Genomic DNA, 22,004 nt, shown 5'->3' with positions numbered 1-22,004 from the left:
TTTTTTTTTTTTTTTCTCCATCTTAAAACAGGTTTTACTGCATTGTATTTTGGATACAGGAAATTTTGCACACATTCAAAAGTACACGGAGTACATTTTTTCAAAATAAAACCCCAAATACCAATAATACAAAATTTCTATTACATAACTTCTTTTCATTTTTATGATCAAACGCTCAACTCTTTGTACAATGTTTCTTCATTCAAAAGTACTCTTTCTCACAGACACACATGCTCACACAATAGGGTTTTTCCAAAATAAAAGCCTTAAATGTGAGACATCATCACTTTTATGCTCAATTATTCATACAATTTCAATTCATTTTTCAAACTGATTCTTTCTCTCACATACAAAACAAATGCACATACACACAGTAGGTTTTCCAAAATAAAAGTGTCATTTTAAAGGTGATGGTGGTTTCAGCAGAGGGTCGCTGGTGTTCTGTACAGATGTAAGGAGGACGGACACTAAAGGGTGGGAACTGGTATGGGGACGGAGAGGTGTGAGTGGAGCTGAGGTGTGGACGGTCACGGGAGGCGGATCGCGGGGGAGGCGGAACGCCCGGTGCGAGGTCCCGCCCAATGCTGCTTGCAGCTTTAATTTATGGTTGTTATCTTGTGATAACAAATGAATTAATTTGTCATCTCAATTACAAAGATTGTTTTCCCATGATAACGAATTCATTTATTTTGTTGTTTCGTAATAGAGAACCATATACAGAATTTAGATGCGAGCAGGTACAGCATCCTCACCATCACAGCCTTCACATGTGCTGTACAGAGCAGAACACACATTCAACAACAACTTACACCAACTTATAGTAACTACGAGAAAATGAAGTTTATCTCGAGATAACAAATTAATGCATTTGCTTATCACGAGAAAACAATCCTTTTTATCTGGAATTCATTATCTCAAGATAACAAAGTTTGTTTTCTCGTAGTTACTGTAACTTGTTGTAAGTTGTTGTTGAATGTGTGTTCTGTTCTGTATAGCACATGTGGAGGCTGTGATGTGGTACCTGCTCGCATCGAAGTTCTGTATATGGTTCTCAATTTATTTTGTTATTTCATAATACATTCGTTATCATGAGAAAACAATCATTGTTGTGTCGAGATAACAAATTAATAAGGATGTCCGATAATATCGGCCCACCGATATTATCGGCCCGATATTGGCATAAAAATGTAATATCGGTGAATATCGGTATCGTTTTTTTTGCCTATCATTAAAACCGATAAAATAATGCCTTGATCTCACCAGCATTTACCGACGCATAAATGAAGCGTTGTTTGTAGCTGAAAGAAATGTGCAGTTTTCAAAATTGTACAGTAGAGTTGCCACACTGTAATAGACTCATGGAGGGAGGGAGAGAAAATAAATAAATACGGCATTTTTTCCACAACTTAACTCTTTCTCCACCAAAGACGAGATTTTCCGTCACTCCGTGTTTTCACTGTTATACTGTAGTTGAAGCTGTTGGGGATCGTGTGAATTACTTTCCTTAGTCCAGAAACAAACAATTAAGCAGCTTTTTCGGAAAAATGACGGACCGGGTTTAACGTTTTCACACTGGAGTCTCCGTATCCCATGGCAACACATCCAGCGGCAGTCACTGAATGAGGAAGTGCAGACTGTGCAGGAACCGCACACAGTTTCAAAAGCCTTAAAGATGATTATGGAGACAGAGTCTGACAATTCAATATGTGATGGAGTTACAGAAGAACCATTTAGAGACAGGAACGGAGAAACAGAAGGTGAGGGAGACGGACACGGAACAAGGGAAACACGGAGCGGCTCAGGTCCGACACGAAGTGTGTGTGTGTGTGTGTGTGTGTGTGTGTGTGTGGGGGGGGGGGGGGGCGGCACAGAGCGACATGGAGAAAATGACAGACAGGAGGAAGAGAAAAGAGACATTTATAGAGGACATTCAAGGAGAAGACAGACACACAGACATGGAACAAGACAAAGGACAGCTAGTCTGCATCTGTTAGAGTGAGTTCAGATTCTGAATGTGGACACAGAACAGATTCAGCTGTAGAATGTCAGCAGGGACACAGGTAAGACACTGTTGGATTTGGCTTTAGTATGAAATAAATAAATAAATACATAAATTCATACATAGATAAATAACTACATGTCCATATAATTATTTACAGATCAAACACCTAACACAACATTTTCAGTCAGCCTCCAAAGATTAGTGAAAATGACCAAAAAGGCTGGCTACCAACTCAGTGGAAAATGCTCTGGCAGGGAAAGAGTTAATTTGAAGTATGTATTCTTTGCACAGACAGTGTTTACATTTTGAAAGCCTTGTTGCATTTGAGAATGCATCCAATGGGGCATCACAGTAAAATTAGGCATGATGTGTCAATTCCATGACAGGAGATATGTGATGTTACCTAAAATTAGTTTAATATCCTACATATATCGGCAGCGATATCGGTAGATATCGGAATCGGAAATTAAGCGGTGGGCAATATCGGCATATCGGTTTTTGGCAAAAAAGCCAATATCGGACATCCCTACAAATTAATTTATTAGTTATCATGAGATAACGACCATAAAATACTATGTAAATCTGCGGCCATTCTCGGGTTCCGTAGAATATGGACCATTTTTATCAAGATACTATTGCCTTTCTTCAGATGACAGAAAATCTCTTTTGTTTTATACTATGCTTTATAAATTCCATTTCTTACATGTTTGCTTGCTATTATAAGGCCAACTTTTGACAAATTCTATTACTTTTTTTACATTAAAGCTATACCGTATGCTGTGGCATTTTTACACTTTTTTTTTGCTATCTTTAAATGCTCCTAATAAGTGTGTGTCAAACTAAAATGTAAAAGAAATCCACCAGGTATTGAAACTCAAAAATGTTTAATTCTCATATATTTCTAATAAAAGTCTGACCAATCATTTTAGTCGGTCCGAATAAAATAATTGGCCGAACCTGACTGAGCCTCCTGTCAATCATCCATTACTGCCGTCCAGCATCCGATCCATTATCTCTGCCTCACATCCGATATGTGTCCCTCTGAATCTGACGCTTCACTGGCGCTGCTTCTCCTGTCACTGACCGCAGTCTACTGTCTAGGATGTGTTTGGATAGAACTGACATGCACATGTGGAAGGGAATAAATGGATTTATGAACAGAAACAACAACTGAGGGGCACAAACGGGAGTCTGATGAATGAAGGATGGAGATAAAAGTCTGGAAGTCAGCTGTACTGGACTGAACAGGTCTGCATAAAGCTCAGCTTTTATGACGGTGGGACTCATACAGGTACATGTACATGGTGTCACACATGTAAGATGATGCAGGATGATAATTGTATGGACTATGAAACTTCAAATGTCCACGGAAAATTTGCGGAGGCCGCGCGTTCACAGTGCGCGCGCCCATCCCCTGGGCACTGCAGTGAAGACACTGACCCAGTACTGCACAGACCAGGTCTACTGATGGAACAGGAGCCGCGGGCCCGCGGCAGGTGGATGATGCATCTGATTACTGAGGGAGGGGTCCGCGGACACGCCAAAACAGACCGGACCTCCGCCTCTGCTTCCTCCTCCGTTTGCATCGCGCATCAGGAGAGAGGAGGAGGAGCCTCAGAGCTCAGGCAGAGGGAAGGGGGCGGGGCTTTGGAGGGAGGCGGGTTGTTCATGTTCAAACTTTTACTAAGTGCTGTGAGAAATGCCACATTGGTAGGTATAGCTTTAATTGACACTCTGAGGAGTTACAGTGCTGAAGTTCACTGTAAATTCATACCCAAACAAAAATAGTACTTGTACTTGTCTCCATCCGCTTATCCGGGTCTGGGTCGGGGGGGCAGCAGCCTCAGCACAGAAGCTCAGACAGCCCTCTCCCCAGCCACTTCCACCAGCTCTTCCGCGGAAAGCCCGAGATGTTCCCAGGCCAACTGAGAGATATAATCCCTCCAGTGTATTCTGAGTAAGGCCCGAGGTTTCCTCCTGGATGGACATGCCCAAAACACCTCCCTAGGGAAGCGTCCAGGAGGCATCCACACTGGATGCCTGAACCACCTCAGCTGGCTCCTCTTGACATGGAGGAGTAGTGGCTCTACTCCGAGTCCCTCCCGGATGTCCGAACTCCTCACCCTATCTTTAAGGCTGAGCCCTGCCACTCTGCGAAGGAAACTCATTTCGGCCGCTTGTACTCGCAACCTCATTCTCTCGGTCATAACCCAGAGTTCATGACCATAGGTGAGAGTCGGAACGTAGATCAACCAGTAAATCAAGAGCTTCACCTTTTGGCTTAGCTCCTACTTCACCACAACGAACCGGTTTAGCGTCCGCATCACTGCAGATGCTGCCCCAATCCGTCTGTCAACCTTCTGCTCCATCCTACCCTCACTCGTGAATAAGACAAACAAACAAACAAAAATAGTAGAAAAAGTAAATCCTTTCCATAAATTTACAGTTTCTTCACCAAAAAAAAACTTCCAGTGGCCTCAAAGTTTTCTCCACCTCTCAGCACCAGCATGTGTCTGAAAAATAGCTCTATGTTTAAATAAACTGGCTCATAAATCTTAACAGCACCTCACCGCTTTTTATACGATTAATCATGGGAATAACTTAAAAACGTTTCCACTTGAAGAGCTAAGTGATATCCTCTGTGGTTATTAATGAAATATTTTTAGAAAAAGTTGCATTTTCTGCCAGATAATTTTATGCATTTTCTGACATATTGGATCTAATTATTCATGGACGCCGACAGTCACTCATTATCAACAAAACATGAAAGGTTAATTCATAATCATGTTGAATGCCTCAACTTGGACGTAGTTTATTCAGCTGGGAGTGATTTTTCTCTGCTTAATGAGTATTTGGACAAGGTCACAGTTGGACATTTGGCTCCAACTATTTGCTGTAGATATGAAATGCTACAACAATCATTCTTACTGTGTTTTAATTTGAGGCAGCCGTGCAAAAAATAAATAAATAAAAAATCCATGAGAGTTTCAGAAAGCATGGAAGATATATTTCATCCTAATGCCACATGATTCAAAAACTGTCATATTTAATGTTAAAGCATATCTGTTTTTTGTCCCTATAGGGTACTCCAGCAGGTCTTGTGCGCTACAAAGTGGATCAGGAGGCTCATCCATACTCTGCTAGTATATTTGATGTAGAGGAACAGACTGGACATGTGGTGACGAGAGTCAACCTCAATGAAGAGCCCAATCTCAAGTTCAGTGTAAGTATGTGAACATAGAAATCACATCTGTTTTCATAAAAGAGCTGGCGGTCAGTGGTATTTAGATGAAACTGCAACATTTTATGGATGTTATAGAACATGCAATAACTGAACCCTTTAGGGGACACTTATAGAAATATTCTGAAACTCTGAATTTCAACCTTAATGTGTTCTTGGAGGACATAAAAATGTATTACTTTTGTGAATGTTTTCTGTTTTTTTTATTACGTGGAAAATAAAGGTCAGTGAAATTACCGTACTTTCCGGACTATAAGCCGCTACTTTTTTCTCATTTTGAACCCTGCGGCTTATACAACAATGCAGCTCAAGTATAGATTTATACGGACTAACAGCCGCCAAGGGGTGCTCTAGCAGGAAGCGCAAAAATGAGACAGACAGGTGGAAGAGGTGATGGGAAGAGAAGTTTTAAGCTTAACTTTTAACAATTATTTTGCATGTCATGCACAAACCCTCATCATGGAAAACACACGAAGAAATGCATATGATGCTGCTTTTAAGTTAAAACCAATCGATCTGTGCGCAGAAAGGAAGATGAAGATAGCAATCAATGACTTTTCTGGGTTTTTTAACCAGCCTGTTCCTGCCGTTTTACTGCCGTGTTACAGGCACTGTTTGGAAAAAAGCAGTTAAGGTATGGAAACAAATATTTAAATAATCTTTCTGTTTACCATCTTTCTGTGTAAATATCTCATGTTACATCGTGGACACCTGCGGCTTATAGTCAGGTGCACCTTATATTCAGGTGCGGCTTATAGCCCGGAAAGTACAGTACTATAATCGGTTTCTTACGTGTAAGTGGCAAAAAAAACCCACATGTTAATGTAATGTTCTAAAAGTGATGCTCTTTTCACTTTACATAAGTGCTCATCCAGACTCCGGTCAACATACACATTATCATTTTGAACATCATTACTTACATTACAGCTGGTTGCTGCGGCTTAAGCAACAGCAAAGATGTGAACATTAATGAACACAGCTCATTATCAAAATACACACCATTCTACCATGTTAAAGTAATTTATTTAGTGTTTAAATCTTTACATTGTGTTTAGTTTTCTGATAAGAGTCACTGTATTTATTAATTTAAGATGAGATGAGATAAGATAAGATTTTATTGATCCCACCATGGGGAAATTTCACAGTGGACAGCAGCAACATACAACACACCAGTGCAAGAGAAAGGCAAGTAGAAAAACAAACACAAGTGAGAGTGAAATATAAAGGAAAAATAAGATATTTGGTATTTATATAAATATTTATATAAATAGAGAATTAGAGTTTAAACATTCTTAAAATTTAAATGGTATTTACATATTTACATTATTTACATTGTGGTTGCACATTTATGGCATTTATTCATTGTATTCATTATATTTTTCTTGTATTTTATTGTAGTAACTGTATTATTTAATAGTATTCAAAAGCCTGACCTGGGACAAAGACGGCAAATTAGCTGACACTAGACGTCTTATATACATCACATTTTCCCTTTGGTGGTAATACTGTATGTATCATCCTTGATAAATAAACATTATATAAAAATAAAATGATTTGTACCATTACTTCATGGTACCTAACAAAGCAGGTACACTCACTGTTCATGCTCTGTTCTCTGTTCTGTAGACCACATTTAACTGTAACTGTTGCTGTAACTGTCTTGTAATGTATGTGGAAATTACCAAAAATAGTCACTTGCCCGATACAGGGTTAATAAAGTGTTATGGCAGTACAACAGTCTCCCGTGGGTAAAATAAGAAATATAATCACACAGTAATGTTCTAAACTCAGGCTTTACATTGTGAGATAGGCCGAGCACCTAATCAATCAAATCGATTGTTGTAAACACTGGCACTGGGGCTGTGGTCGATAGATACATCATTGCAAAGAGAAAAAAAAACATTTATTTGAAGTATCCCTGTCCTGGTCTCGGTTTAGAATCCAGTATTCAGTGAGATGCGGATTGGGACCTCACAGTCATTACAAGTGAATTTAAGAATGACTCTGAGGTTTTACATTTTCGTACATAAAGGTGTCTTTGTACCGAGCAGTCGTATAAATCCCCATCCACAGTACAAAGCATACAGCAGGCGGTTTATTAGTTTCAAAACTAGCTTTTCCCAGCAGTTCCCCCTGGATGGGGCTTAGGACCGTGCAAATTTTTTGCACTTTTCGTTGGGCTTTAATTAACACAACAAGGATTCAGCATCCTCTAAAGACATCACTCAGGGGATTAATTCTACCTCATTTGCACCCAATAACTCAAACAAAAAGAGTTGAAAAATGTTTGACATTAGAAATATGACTGAAATTATGTCTGTATAGTGTACAGGGCTGAAACGTTTTTAACTAGGAATATATAGGATGTAAAAATGCATAAACTTTAACCATCTGGATGCATTTAGTGAGTTACAGGGTAGATGTAAAAAAGGATACGAGGAGAAAACACAGCATCTCAACGTCTTTAAGTTCAGCCCTCATTAGGATCCTATCGGGTCTGGTTAACAGTGGTTACCCTTCAATTAAATTAAGATGAAAGGCTTAGCAAGGAAACCTAAGCACTCCAGAGGGATACACACTCATCCTATTCTCCAATTCTGCTGCTTTTAGGTTGTGGACGGCAAAAACACCCTGGCTTTTTTTTTTTTTTTTTTGTATTCAGTTTTCTTCTTGCCCTGTCACGTATTAGCTTACATCAATTTATTTAGCTGTCAGCGCGGTCAGCAGTCTCTTAAATAAATGCATAAAATCACATAGTATCAGCAATGCTAGACAGATGTGTTGCAAAACATTTGGTGAATGGAAGTTTTCTGTGGCTCTGTTTGACAGTTGGTGGTGGTGGCCTATGATGACGGTGTACCCGTAATGAAAAACACAACGCTGGTGGAGATCACGGTGCTTCAGCCCTCTGTCATCCCCGTGTTCACTCAAGAAGAGTACAGGTAAACACACAGCACACACTACAGATGAGTGACAAATCAAAGGGCAAAACCTGCTGGATGCAGTTGCTTCTGGAATGGTATGAAAATGATGTCAGTTACATGCTACGGCCTTCTCACATCCGTCATTCCACATTCTTGCCTTGTCCTTGAAGGTCACTTCAGACCTGCTTGGTGCTGTGGGTCCTGCAGGCAACATATATCACCTTCAAGCTTAATTATAATGATACCCTGTGGTTATTACACTACTGCTACACTATTACCTTATGCTCTTCTGCTGGTATAGTTTAATGCAGTGTTTTTAAACCTTGGGGTCGGGACCCAGTGTGGGGTCACCTGGAATTCAAATGAGGTCGCCTGAAATTTCTAGTAATTGATAAAAATAAAATTACTAATAAAATATATATGGTAAGTTGAGAGAGGCCATCACAATACATAAAAGACAAACTGTGAAGCTGAAGCTGAAGCACTGTGGTACTGTTTATCTTTCAAATGTTCATTGTGGTCAGTTTCAGATGCTGCAGCTCTTTCATAATTCATAGTTTGAGTTCTTGTTTGTTCAGTATTAATTGTCAGCCTTGTAAATCCAAGCTGGACTGACTGTACATATCCTGACCAAGGAAAATAAAATTCTCACTTTGTGCAGTAATCTACACCTGGCTTTTCTGCCTCCGTCCATAATAATATATGTCGAGGCCCACAACGGAATCTGGCCCGATTCAGAATCGGGCCGGCCCAGAATGGAATTCTATTCTAGGCCGGCCTAGAATGGAATCCTGCTGCTATAATGTTATTTTTATACCATGTTTAATGCAAATGATCTAAATTATTACAAAAATCAATACATGGAATTTGCAAATATGTGAAAAAAAAATGAAACAACAACATTTTAATTGTAAACTATAATACGCTTTATTTACAAATAGAACCTAGTGGTACTCCCCACCAATATATGGTACAGTGAAATCGACTGAAATTGACAATAGTTACTCAAGGTATGTAAGACTGAAAATGTAAAATTATGACAAATTATGGAATTATGGATCATTTGCATTAAACATGGTATAAAAAATAACATTATAGCAGCAGGATTCCATTCTAGGCCGGCCTAGAATAGAATTCCATTCTGGGCCGGCCCGATTCTGAATCGGGCCAGATTCCATTTTGGGCCTCGACATATGCATTATATAGACTAAATGTACTCTAAAATTAACGTTTATTTACAACATAATATATCAAACTATTACATGATCAAAAACAAATTAATTAAAAAAAAAAAAAAAAAAAAAAAATCCGTTTTGAATGTCTGGGGTCACCAGAAATTTGTGATGTTAAAATGGGGTCACGAGCCAAAAAAGGTTGGGAACCACTGGTTTAATGCATAACACAGTATTTTGTTTATTTTCTAGCGAATTTGGGATTTTTTTTTAGCTTTTGGAAAATACTGGATTTGTTGAAACCTTATTTAACCCATAAAGACCCAGTGCTACTTTTGTGTCAGTTCCCAAAAAATTTTTTCTCTAGATTTAACCTTTCTTAAGTGATTTATCACCATTTATTACAATATTATCCTCTGTATTTTGCATTTTTTTCAGTGAAAATCATGTGTTTTCCTGTATTTCATTTACTGATGATGTAATGTTCATAAAATCTCAGATTGAAGTTGAGGGTTATTATATCAAAAACAGAGAAAACTGAAGAAAAAGTGACTTTTTCAGTAAATCTATCAATAATTGAACATAAAACAAGTGTATCCATCTACTGTCATTGATCCAACTCCATGGGTTTTACTGGTGAATCAGTGTTGTAGAAGATGACTGTGGTTCCATAGTAACTACAGAGCCTCTGAACGTCCAAATGGGTCATATCTGATGACCATGAAAAGATGACTAACTGCATTTTACACCAATTATTTCCATGTATTGATAGGATTAATGGTTCAAAAATTATTAATCATTTTAGTTCAGTAGGTGCTTTTGGTCACTGGTGGAGGTTTGGGTCTTTATGGGTTAAAAAGCAAAACAAAAGTTGATTTCATAGAAACAGAATCCGCTTCCCGGCAACCTTAACATCAGTCTGCGGAAGATGTAATTAAGCATTAAACCACCAATTAATTAGGGGTTGATGTAACACACTGCATCTGATGGACACACTAATCCACACACACTTTTATTCCCATCATTTAACAGTAGCTACACAATCCGGTGTTGTAAACATGGTGACGTTTATCCATTTTCTAACACTGGGCAATATCAGTGTGGTTTATTTTCTTTGTACCTTAGGTAATATATGGCACTGCAATAATATGTTATTCACTTGGATTCATCAGAAAACTAGATTGTTTTTCTCGTCATCACCAGCAGGACATTTCCATCTTGAAACCAAGTGGCTAATGGCGTTTCTCGGTGGGTTCATCTCTGCTGTTAGCTTGTTTACCAGTAGAAGTTACTGAAGTAAACACACGGTTAATGAGAGACTTGTAAGTCACAAATCACATTATATCATTGATGTCAGGCAGAAACCTCTGTCCAAAACAGTTATTTTTCAGGAAACTGGAAAAACTGTGTATATTCTAAATAAATTAATGCAGTTAGGAGATGTAGTCACAAGCTGTTTTCAACACTTAACACTAGTTGGATATTTCTACAATGGTCAGGCCAACGTGAACACTGACAAAAAAAAAAAAAAAGGACCAAAAACTGACTTACGAGGTTTCCGCCTGACATCAACGATATGTCATTATAACATGCTCCTAATATTACAGTATTACTACATTACATATGATCATAGATAATGTTACAGGGAGGAGATCAGATTATCTAAAGCAGGGGTGTCCAACCCTGGTCCTGGAGAGCTACTATCCTGTATGTTTTAGATGTGTCCCTCTTTCAGCACACCTTACAGTCGTTATCAGGTGTCTGCAGAGCTGGATGATAGACTTATCATTTGAATCAGGTGTGTTGGAAGAGGGATGCATCTAAAACTGTCGAGGACCGGGGTTGGTGACCCCTGATCTAAAGGGACCTGATGCTCTCTGATCGCATTAAATCCTGTTATGAGACTGTTTATGTGAAGGTAAATAATGCAGTCAGTTAAGGCTCATTTATGCTCTACACATGCAGACCTAATGTTGTAGTACCGTTAAAAACTGTGGGGGCAGTGTTGAGATTTGAAGCAAATAATTTCTAGAAATGAACTTTTTGAAGAGTGACTATGTGAGTTAGTGAGAAAGTTAGGAATTTGAGGTCACATAGGGAAAAAAAATATCACTTTGGGCACCACCTCTTTAATGCTGCAAACCCAAAAAATGTAACACTGTGCAGGCATGAATCAATTTTATGATGTCGTGCAAGACTGAGAAAGGTGTAAGCCCTGTTTTGCATTTCAAAAGAATTTTTTTTTAGTGTTAAACGATATTCGTTTTTTTCCCCATTTATATACAATATACATAAAGTATAATAGGTTGACTCTGTAGATGGATGTATAGCTTGGAGCGCTGGTACCTGGACCAAACCAAATCATGAAATAAGGAGGGGGAGGCAGGGGTCGGACTGGACTAGATTTTATTCTTTTTTCCCCAAAATGAAACTAATGCAAAAAACAAATATGGTTATTCATGCCTCATGAAAACAATATTCTTTTATGGTATTAGCTGAATAAAAAAAAAAAAGAAATTGACTACTATTTTTAGGGCCCCTGTCAGTCACGGGCCCTTAGAATGGTCTTCGCTTTTCTCCATCTTATGGCGCCAACCCGCAATCCTACGCAGTATCAATATTAGTTGTACCTCTGATCGCTGGCACATTTGTACTTATAGTCTTTCTTCTTTTCTTTTCTTACAAAAACCTCTACATTTGTTCATGGTATTGGGCCAGTACATGAATTCAGAGCAGAGGTCTCTGGTGGATCGATCGCCAAATTTGTACTCCAACGCATGGAAGTATAAGTGTTTGAAATGAATGCATCTCTCATATGTACGGAGGGCATAAATAAGGCTTTACAGAGCTGCACAAAAAAGTCCTGAGAGAAGTAGAAAGTGTACTTGATGTAGAAAAACTGTGTCATTTCTCTGTGTGATTAAAATAAACACAGATAAGGCGGATTATCACGAACTGGACAGAATTAATTGGATTTTCCGCCGCAAGCAACAAGTGCTTATAGTTTTATGACATTTCAGTACAGGATATTCACCTAAATATATTTTTTATTATTTAATTATCTTATATTGTTAGTCTTTTGCACTATCCTTATGCATGCACCTTTTTTCTTGCTTTCTTTCTGTTGCTGCCGTAACCATTGAATATCCCCATTGTGGGAATTAATAAAGTCTCTAATCTTATCTAATAACACAAGCTTGCAAAATAAAAAATAAATCAATGAAAATAAGCAGGGTCGTAGATGACTTCATCTTTAACTTTGATTACTGTTGTCACAGTTCGGATGTTGACGCCCACACTCAATATCTCAGAAGGTGCAGAGTGTGAACAGCATGATGGGTGTTTTCTCGCCTAATTCAGCTTTGATTACATGTCAAATGAAGGACTTTAGTGCAAAGAGGTTCTTGATCAGAGTTTAAATAAAACGGGTGAACTTTGGTTTCACCATACAAATCCCATAATTCTCTATCAACACTGACAGGCAGCTTGTTTTTTCTTCTTTAGCCGAAAATACACAATTAAAAAGCCAACGCCGGTTTGTGTATAACCTGTACAATCCGCAGATCCAAACAGACTTACCATGATTAACCAGCAGCAGTTTTATTTAGAGAATAAAGAGCAGGAGAGGAGGGGTCCGGGTCTCGGGAACGCTTTAGCATGCTTGAATTTTGCAGAAATGGCTGACCGCCGCACACTCCACAAACGCTGCGTGATTCACTCTGTTTTGAAAAGCCTATAAACCCAGGGGTCGCACTACAATACTCAGCCGACAGTAATATATTATCATCTCCGCTTGTGCGTGCTCGCTCACTCTCTTAAGTCTCCAGTCATCATTATAACTCTTCCAGGTGGTCTTTATTTTTACGGGGTCATTTGGTCGCCGCGGGTTTCCTCCCTCATGATTGAGTGAGTAGAGAGGAAGGTCAGATGTGAAACTGGTGCATAATGTTCAGCTATTATCAGAGTTGTTTCGCTCTTTCATTGAATACATACTGTAAACATGTATCTTTCTTTATCTTCCGCTGCTTATTCTTCTCTTTCCTGTTTACTGTCCTTTTCTATTCCTATGGCTTTATTTTTCCAGTCCACCCCTGCTTTTAATTTCTTGCCATCCTGTTTTTATCAACCCCTCTATATGTCTATTTTTGTAGCAGTGACTCAAAGAGAATGGGCTGCTTCCATTTACTTGCTTATTATGTTGTCTGTCAAACACTAGATGTGATATGAGATAAAAATTGCCAGAAAGGATGCATCAAAACACATTTTTTCCAAGTGACTGGTTGAGCCTGGACACTAATGGTCCAAAGAGAGCTGGCCTCTTTAGCCCTGGTAACAGTTTGTGTAAATACTCTTGAACATTTTAGGTCTTAGATATTTTCCATTACCTTATTTTTTTATGTTTATTTGTTGTAGACATTCCCTGTAATGCACCTCATTAATCTGACATGCCAGTGTAAGTGTAATGCAAGAAACACTCAGCTCCATTATGTCTAAGCTAATGAGCTTGTTTGGTGGTGATTGCGACCCAAGTGTCAATACACACATTTTCCTACTGTTGCAGAACAAAAAAATCTGAGTTGTCAAGGCTTGTCTTTCACGCGGTGCAGAGTAAAGCCTCCCTCTATTTTTGGAAGGGTTGGAGGCGAGAGTGAGAGATGTCAGCCAGCTATATAATACTGCATTTATGAATATGTAACATAGCTTCCAGCTTAAAGTGTGTTCCTGTCTGTCTATGCGAGTGTGTATTTTAAAAGTCTGTGTGTTTGTGTTTTTTTTTTTTTTTTTTGTAGTCGCATACACTGTACAATTCCTGATGATGCACGCAGACGTGTGGCAAATTAAAGGGAAAAGCAACATAAAGTGTCTTAGTAGGGTATTGTGCCACCAGAACAGCTTAACTGCTCCTTTGCACTGATTCAACTCGTCTTTGAGCTCCACTGGAGGGATGAACACCATTCTTCCAAAAAGATATTCCCTCATCTGGGGCTTTGATGATGGCGATGGAAGAGCGATGTCCAACACGGCGGTCCAAAAGTGTTCAACCAGGGCTGAATCCCAATTCACCCCTTGGCCCCTCCCCCTTACCCCTACCCCTCTGTTTTGCACATACTCATGAAGGGATAGTGTTGTCCCGATTCTAAATTAGACAGAGGGGAAGGGATAAGGCGGTGGGCTGTATAGGCCTCAAAACGGAGATATTTCAGGACCACACTACGAACGGAGCGGTAGGAGAAATTTCCCATAATTCATTCATTCATTCATTCATTGTTTATTTCGAGCATTTATAGAATACAAACAAATTCACACACACAAAAAAAGAAAAAAAAATCATTCATCTATACTCGAAAAGGAGTGGGAAGAAGAAAAACTTATTTAATCTCACCCCCATTCTCATCATCAAATAACTTAACATAATAACATTTTAAATACTCACTCCTGTCCTTCGACTTCAAGCCAGAACAATGAACAACATAGAACAAAATAGGCCTATACCAAATTAAAATAAACTCATTTGACAGTATTTACATTGCATAACCAAAATATGTGTAAAAAAAAAAAATAGAAACAAAGTACATTCCTGGTGGTGTTACCACAGGTAACAGTTAACTGTCAACTTACATGATAATAATTACATACCAACAATGGTAAAAACAAAAAAACTGCAATACCACAAGTGGTAAAGAGCAGCAATAATTACATACCAACAATGGTAAGACAAAAAACAAACAAAAAACTACAATAGCACTAAATGTAAAGGGCAGCACATACCAGCGATGGTAAGAACAATACCAGATGGTAATGGTCAACACATACCAACTAGATGAGGAACAACAAGCACACATTAACATATAAGACAGAATATTGATGTAACATCAGTTTTAAGACCCTCCATCTTTATACTGGGACCAGACCATATTTTTGTATAGCAGTTTAAATCGGTGGATATTTTGGCATCGCTTGTGCTGGATGTCCAGACTGTTCCAAAGTTTCACTCCACATACAGACACACAAAAGCGTTTACGAGTGGTTCGAAATTTGGGTAATGTGAAATCTCCAAAGCCTCTCAAATTATGAGTACTCTCCCGAATTGTGAAGTTTTTTTGTATATTACTTGGTAGTAATTTATTGAAGGCTTTAAATAAGGTTATTGCTGTAATGATTCTGTTCGAATCATTGGTAAGATGGAGGTAAACAGCCGAAAAGTGCAGCAGTGGAATGAAACAAACACACAAATGTACATATTTTCTTCATAAACAACTTAATCATTTGATCGACCATTTTAATGCCATTTCAATGTGTTATAGATGGCATTTCTGCAGTTTAAAGTTGATAATCGTAAAAAGCCGATTGAACAAAGATGGTTACAGCTACTGACAGCATGGTGAATACTTTAGAAAACAAATTTTTCCCATATGTTAATAGCGGCATCGATGACTGCTGATGACGTAACAGGTCGCGAAGGGTTGCCCCATTTCATAGGAGGATGTTTTAACCCCTACCCCTTGCAGCTCCATTTCAAGGGGTAGTGCTAAGTGCAAGGGCCGAGGGGTAGGGATAAGGGTTAGGGCTAAGGCAGGGGTGGGCAACTCCAGTCCTCGAGGGCTGGTATACTGCATGTTTTACATATTTCCCTTTTCCAGCACACCTGGAAGCACTTACATCATTATCAGGCTTCTGCGGAGCATGATGATGAGCTGATCATTAATTGAACCAGGTGTGTTGGAAGAGGGAAATATCTAAACCATGCAGAAAACAGGCCCTCCAGGACCGGAGTTGCCCACCCCTGGGCTAAGGGGTGAATTGGGAGTGGGCCTGAGTTCAGACCTGATGACTTTGAATATACATCATGTAATTCAGATCATTATCATACTCGTCAAACTGTCAACAGATCCCTCATACCCCCTGGACGGAGGCATTGTTGCCCACCTTCATATGCACTCATTTCACTCAGCCACTCAAAACGCTTATTTTTATGTGTTTGTATGATGCATTTGTCTTCAATATGTGTTTTGGATGTCACAGTCAATGCATTCGCGCCTTATATTTTACATTCTTGTGTCCACATTTCAATGTGACAGACATAGTGTTTTTTGTTCTTTTAATTCCATGTTGTGTTCACACACTACATTGCACCAGCTTTGAATTAATCATCCCAGCTTTATTGAATAAAAGCTAAGCATTGTACCACTGTGGTTTAAGAGCTTACTAATGCAGCTAAATGAATTTGTATGGTTTCGGCAGACAGGCTTCTAGCCACGGGCAAGTTGAATTAGTAATATTGATTCCTGCAATGAAAAAGATGTGACGATGGGATGGAGCGCTCCGGCAAAATAAGCTTTTACAAATAATATGAAGTCATTTATTTATTTATTTATTTATTTTTTACTTACAGTACATCTAGATTAAATGTAGATTCTTTGGAAAGCACATACAAGCCAAATTCTATCCATTTGTGAAATTAGTTGTGGCAAAAAAAGATCTATATTGTAAGATTTGCACTACAATACAAACTTATTTTAATCTGTTGACATTTGCATCCATGTTAGTTGAAGTATTGGACTCGGAGTGTTTCCTATCCTCAGGGGTAGGTTTGCCAAAATCATTGTGCTGTTCATAGAAGAGACGCTAGTAAAAAAAAAAAAAAAGTCAGCATTACAGCCTTTATCGCCAGTGTTTGATTTAACAGTGGGCTACAGCGAACAGCACTGATGTTCCTCCATTCTAATTACCTCCAGTATAGAGGTAATGTAATCACCCATGTCTGTTTGTTCTTTAGTCCGTCAGCAGAATTAGACCAAGTCATTTTTCCGAGAGATAGGGCGTTTGATTGAATTGTAGAACTGTCCTTAGTGAACTGTAAGCAATAAAGAATTCCAGAATCCCCCCCTTTTTCATGTAGCTGCTCTAAAACGCAGACTCATCCGTCAAACATGCTTGTCCACCATGTTTTCATGAAAATTAAAACACTGTGGGGCCTGGGTGGAGGGTACGTGGTTTACTAAAAGCGCATTTTTAATTCAGCCTTGCTTTACAACCTCAAATTAAACACAGTCTACAACATGCAAAATTAACATCAAATCAGAAACCGGTGATTTATTAAAGTACTTATTCATTAAAGGCAGAGTGAAGACCATATATTTAATGTTTTGTCTGTTTAAAATTGTGTTTGGACGCTCATTTATGATCTGTCTATGCCCCTGCAGGACTAGGACTTTTTCTGATTGCCCTTTTTGTACAAAGTCATGATTGCAATCACTTTTCACATCACAAATTGCACTACTACTCAAAGCTTTTCTTCAGTGCTAGTCATAGATTGTCCCCGTATCAACTTTTCTATTTTAATGGGTTGGTACGCCTGAAGTCCTGCGATGAACTGGCGTCATGTCCAGGGTGACCCCCAAGACCCTCACGAGGACTAAGCAGTTCAGTGGATGGATGGATGGATGCAGGGTGTGATTTGTCAAAAAAAAAAACAAGGGGGGGGGGTTTTAAAATCACAATAAAACAAGTAATCAACAGGCCTAATTCATTTTTCCTATTCCTATTACATGTCGAACAGTTGAACATTCATCTTTAATGCAAACTAAAAGTACATGAAACATTAAATTTTCTGTTACGGCCACACCTGTGATGTGAGAGATGACCTAAGTATGTTTCAGGACCATGCATAAAGGCCGATCACGTAAACATGGGAGATGATTTATGGCCAACTCAATCAGACTGTAAAACCTAATACAGTGGTTCCCAACCTTTTTTGGCTCGTGACCCCATTTTAACATCACAAATTTCTGGCGACCCCAGATATTCAAAACAAGACATTTTTTGCTAAAATTAATTTGTTTCTGATTATGTAATAGTTTGCTATACTATGTTGCAAATAAATGTTAAACTAATTTTTGAGGACATTTAGTCTATATCAGGCATGTCCAAAGTCCGGCCCGGGGGCCAATCATGGCCCGCGGTCAGATTTTAGACGGCCCACAGCTTGGGTTTTAGAATGTATTATTTATGGCCCGCTTGGACTGTTGAACTGAGTACATGAATCATAAAAGGTTCAAAATGCAGTTTCTCCTTTCGCCTCATGGTGGCAGCACCACTCTAACTCTATCTGGCTCTGTGACTTTGCCGTGAACCCTTCTCACTAATTTCTAACCATGGCGCCTGTAAATAAAAAAATGGAAGTTGACAGTGAGGGCCGCCGCTTCCAGGAGAGATGGGAATTACAATTTTTTTTTTTTCCACTGAAAATCGAGGCGATTGTATTTGCCTAATTTGTCAAGAGACTGTTGCCTTGTTTAAGGAATTCAATGTAAAGAGACACTAGCAGACAAAACAAGCTAACACATACAACAAGCTAGCAGGGAGTGAGCGTTCCGAAAAAGTGAAGCAAATTCAAGCTGCTTTAAACTCACAACAGTGACTCTTCATGTGAACCTGGGAGTTCAATGAATTCACCACCAGGGCAGGCTACCAAGTTGCCAGGTTAGTTGCCTATAACTGCTGGTGTTATTTACTTGTAGATGTGACACAAATATTACTTTCTGAATGATTTTGTGAAAGACAAGAGTAAGAGTCATATGTTTTCATCTGAAATGTTAACAGACTTTGCATTACTGAGTAATATACTGTATGAGTAATGATTACTTAAATAAGTCATGTTTAAAATGAATGTGGGGTTAAGATTTTTTATCAACTTGGAAGTTTAAGATACTCAGTACAGTTTGTTCTATGTTATCTGACTCCAGATGTGAAAGGAAGGCAGAAATGTTTTTTTTTTTTTTTAAATTTGTTCACACCTGAGTGGCTTAGATTTGGTTACATTGCCATTTAAAAAAATGATATTGTGACAATGAAAATAAAATTGTTGTAGAACAGCGCATTTATATGTAATTTTTACGGTTTAAAAAATGTCCAAAGGGACCACTGGCCCCTGGCAATGTCCACATTATCAGATCTGGCCCTCTTGAAAAAAAGTTTGGACACCCCTGGTCTATATAATGTGTATTATTATGGACGGAGGCAGAAAAGCCAGGTGTAGATTACTGCACAAAGGGAGAATTGGATTTTCCTTGGTCAAGATATGTACAGTCAGTCCAGCTTGGATTTACAAGGCTGACAATTAATACTGAACAAACAAGAACTCAAACTATGAATTATGAAAGAGCTGCAGCATCTGAAACTGACCACAATGAACATTTGACAGATAAACAGTACCACACTGCTTCAGTTTCACACTCAGAGTTTGTCACATCTTTTATGTATGGTGACTGTCTCTCTCAACTCTCCATAAATTTTTTATTTGTAAGTTTGTTTGTTTTTTTATGTTTTTTTTTTTTTTTTATCAATTACTAGAAATTTCAGGTGACCCCATTTGAATTTCAGGCGACTCCACATGGGGTCCCAACCCCAAAGTTGTGTCACTTTCAGACACAGAGACACTGATATATAGGCTACAGAGAGAGAGAGACAGGTAAAGTATACACTGTATTTATGTGCAGGGGGATGTTCACAAATTCCTGAGACTGCCGACAGTTTGGTTCAGGTGAAAGTTAATGCTCCCAAAGAGACGGGAGCGTTGTGCGCATACTGTGAGTGACGCGGACTCTGCGTCTGCTTTGGGTCCACCCCAAGCATGCACGGACGTCCATGGAGTTGAGTACAACCCTTTTAAGACTGCCATTCTAACAGGCTGCCTAGTGTCAGAAAACGTCTTTTTTGCTGATTCTTTTGCACCTTTGTTTTCAGGAAGAACTTAACTTTCAATATCTGGCCATTAATTATCATTATTATAAATAATAAATGCTTAAAACAGTGAAAAGGAAAAAAAAACAATTTGAAGTTTTTAGCATATTATCAGAAACAACTGCAAATGTCCATAATGAAACTTTTTGAGACTGAACTGTTTTACATCTGCTCAAACATGCTTTTTGGTCTTTGAGTTTCTATTTTATGGCTTCATATTTTTTATTTCCAGGCTTTATTTATTTATTTATTTTTTGCCTGGGTAGAAGTCTCTGAAACAATTCCTTTCTACTTGTAATAGAGTCCCACATTGCTGTCATAAAGTGTTATATAGTGTTGGAAAACTTTTTGAAGCCATTTGAAATTTGTGGATAGCGCAAACGGTTCAGGAGTTACAGTAATTTGTATGCTGTAAAGTGCAAAATGCAGCACCAGAGAGATTGGTGTTGGTAAAGGATTAATTATATATATATATATATATATATATATATATATATATATATATATATATATATATATATATATATATATATGTATATATATATATATATATATATATATATATATATATATATGTGTGTGTATATATATATATATATATATATATTAATTGTATGTCTGCAATGGAATAAGTCGAAAGTTGAAAGAAAATTTAGAAATCACCTTCTGTGGTTTTATGTCCCTATGAAGTTTTTCCGTATGCTATGATTTGATAGATAGATAGATAGATAGATAGATAGATAGATAGATAGATAGATAGATAGATAGATAGATAGATAGATAGATAGATAGATAGATAGATAGATAGATAGATAGATAGATCATAAGCATTCCTAGATCTTTAATTTAGCATGAATTTCTCTCTAATGGCTGAATATTTAGATTTGCATACGCTTGTGCTTTTATATGAAGTTTGTGTTAGTCTGGGTTGTTTTAGTAGTTTAATGTTTGATGACTTGAGGTGACTCCATTTATATGCTAATAGTAGCTTGTGTTTTTCACTGTCAGTGCCAACAACAACAAGCAACCTCTGCTAAGGCAGATCTGCTGCCCCCCCCCATTCACCACCAAAATTTAATTGTTTGTTCCTTGTGCCAGTATCAACATTTCCTGAAAATTTCAGGAAAATTCATCCATAACTTTTTAAGTTATCTTGCTAACTATCCAAAAAACAAACAAGCAAACAAACCCTGGCAGAAACATAGCCTCCTTGGCAGAGGTAATGAAGAGGAAACGAGCACAAGGATCATCGAAAAGCCAACCTGAATGTTCTACATAGAAATCAGTGTACCGGCTGTTATCCTGGATGTAGGCAAGTGAGACAGTTATTACCTCCGCCAAGGAGGTTATGTTTTTGCCAGGGTTTGTTTGTTTGTTGGTTATGAGAAGACTTCCAGTTGCAGGTTTGATCAGTTCATAACACCTCCTTCCAGTCTTCAGTAGTCCACTGGCAGTGTTTCATGGCCCAGGTAAGCCTCTTTTTCTTATTCTGAAGTCTCAGCAATGGCTTTCTTGCTGCAACTCGACCCATCAAACCTGCAACTGGAAGTCTTCTCTTCACAGTTGTATCTGAGACTTGCTTACTACGACCACTACTGAGCTGTGCTTGAGGCTGTTGTCCTGTGAGTCGCCTATCACTCCAGCTGTTGACTGTCATAAACTTGTCTTCTGATTCTGTTGTGTCTTTGGCTCTGCCAGACCTCTTCCTGTCAGCATTTCCCCCAGTCTCTGAGTGCCTTTGGATGGTGAAGGAAACTGGACTTACTGACACCTGGACTTTCTTGGCAATTTCTCTGTAGGACAGACCTACATTTTTAAGTGTTATGATGGTCTGTCTCTTCTATCATTAATTGCCTTTTCCTCTTTTCCATTTTTACAGTAACACACTACTTTCTGCAGTACAATACTGTTCAAATAATGCT

At 38.4% G+C, this 22,004-nt stretch overlaps 1 protein-coding gene across 1 annotated transcript in view; it reads left to right on the top strand.

Moving 5' to 3' along the window:
* Window positions 1–22,004, top strand: part of LOC115410209 (protocadherin-15-like) — a 409,909-nt gene that overhangs the window by 244,639 nt on the left and 143,266 nt on the right. Inside the window, exons 25-26 of the mRNA XM_030121717.1 lie at window positions 5,085–5,225; window positions 8,073–8,185. Of these exons, the coding sequence (XP_029977577.1) occupies window positions 5,085–5,225; window positions 8,073–8,185 (254 nt within the window). The remainder of the gene's footprint in view (window positions 1–5,084; window positions 5,226–8,072; window positions 8,186–22,004) is intronic.

This window comes from Sphaeramia orbicularis, chromosome 19 (genome assembly GCF_902148855.1).
Source record: "Sphaeramia orbicularis chromosome 19, fSphaOr1.1, whole genome shotgun sequence".
NCBI classification, from domain to species: Eukaryota; Metazoa; Chordata; class Actinopteri; order Kurtiformes; family Apogonidae; genus Sphaeramia; species Sphaeramia orbicularis.
Note: the sequence above shows the minus strand (reverse complement) of the source record. Positions and strands in the feature narration are given on the sequence as shown.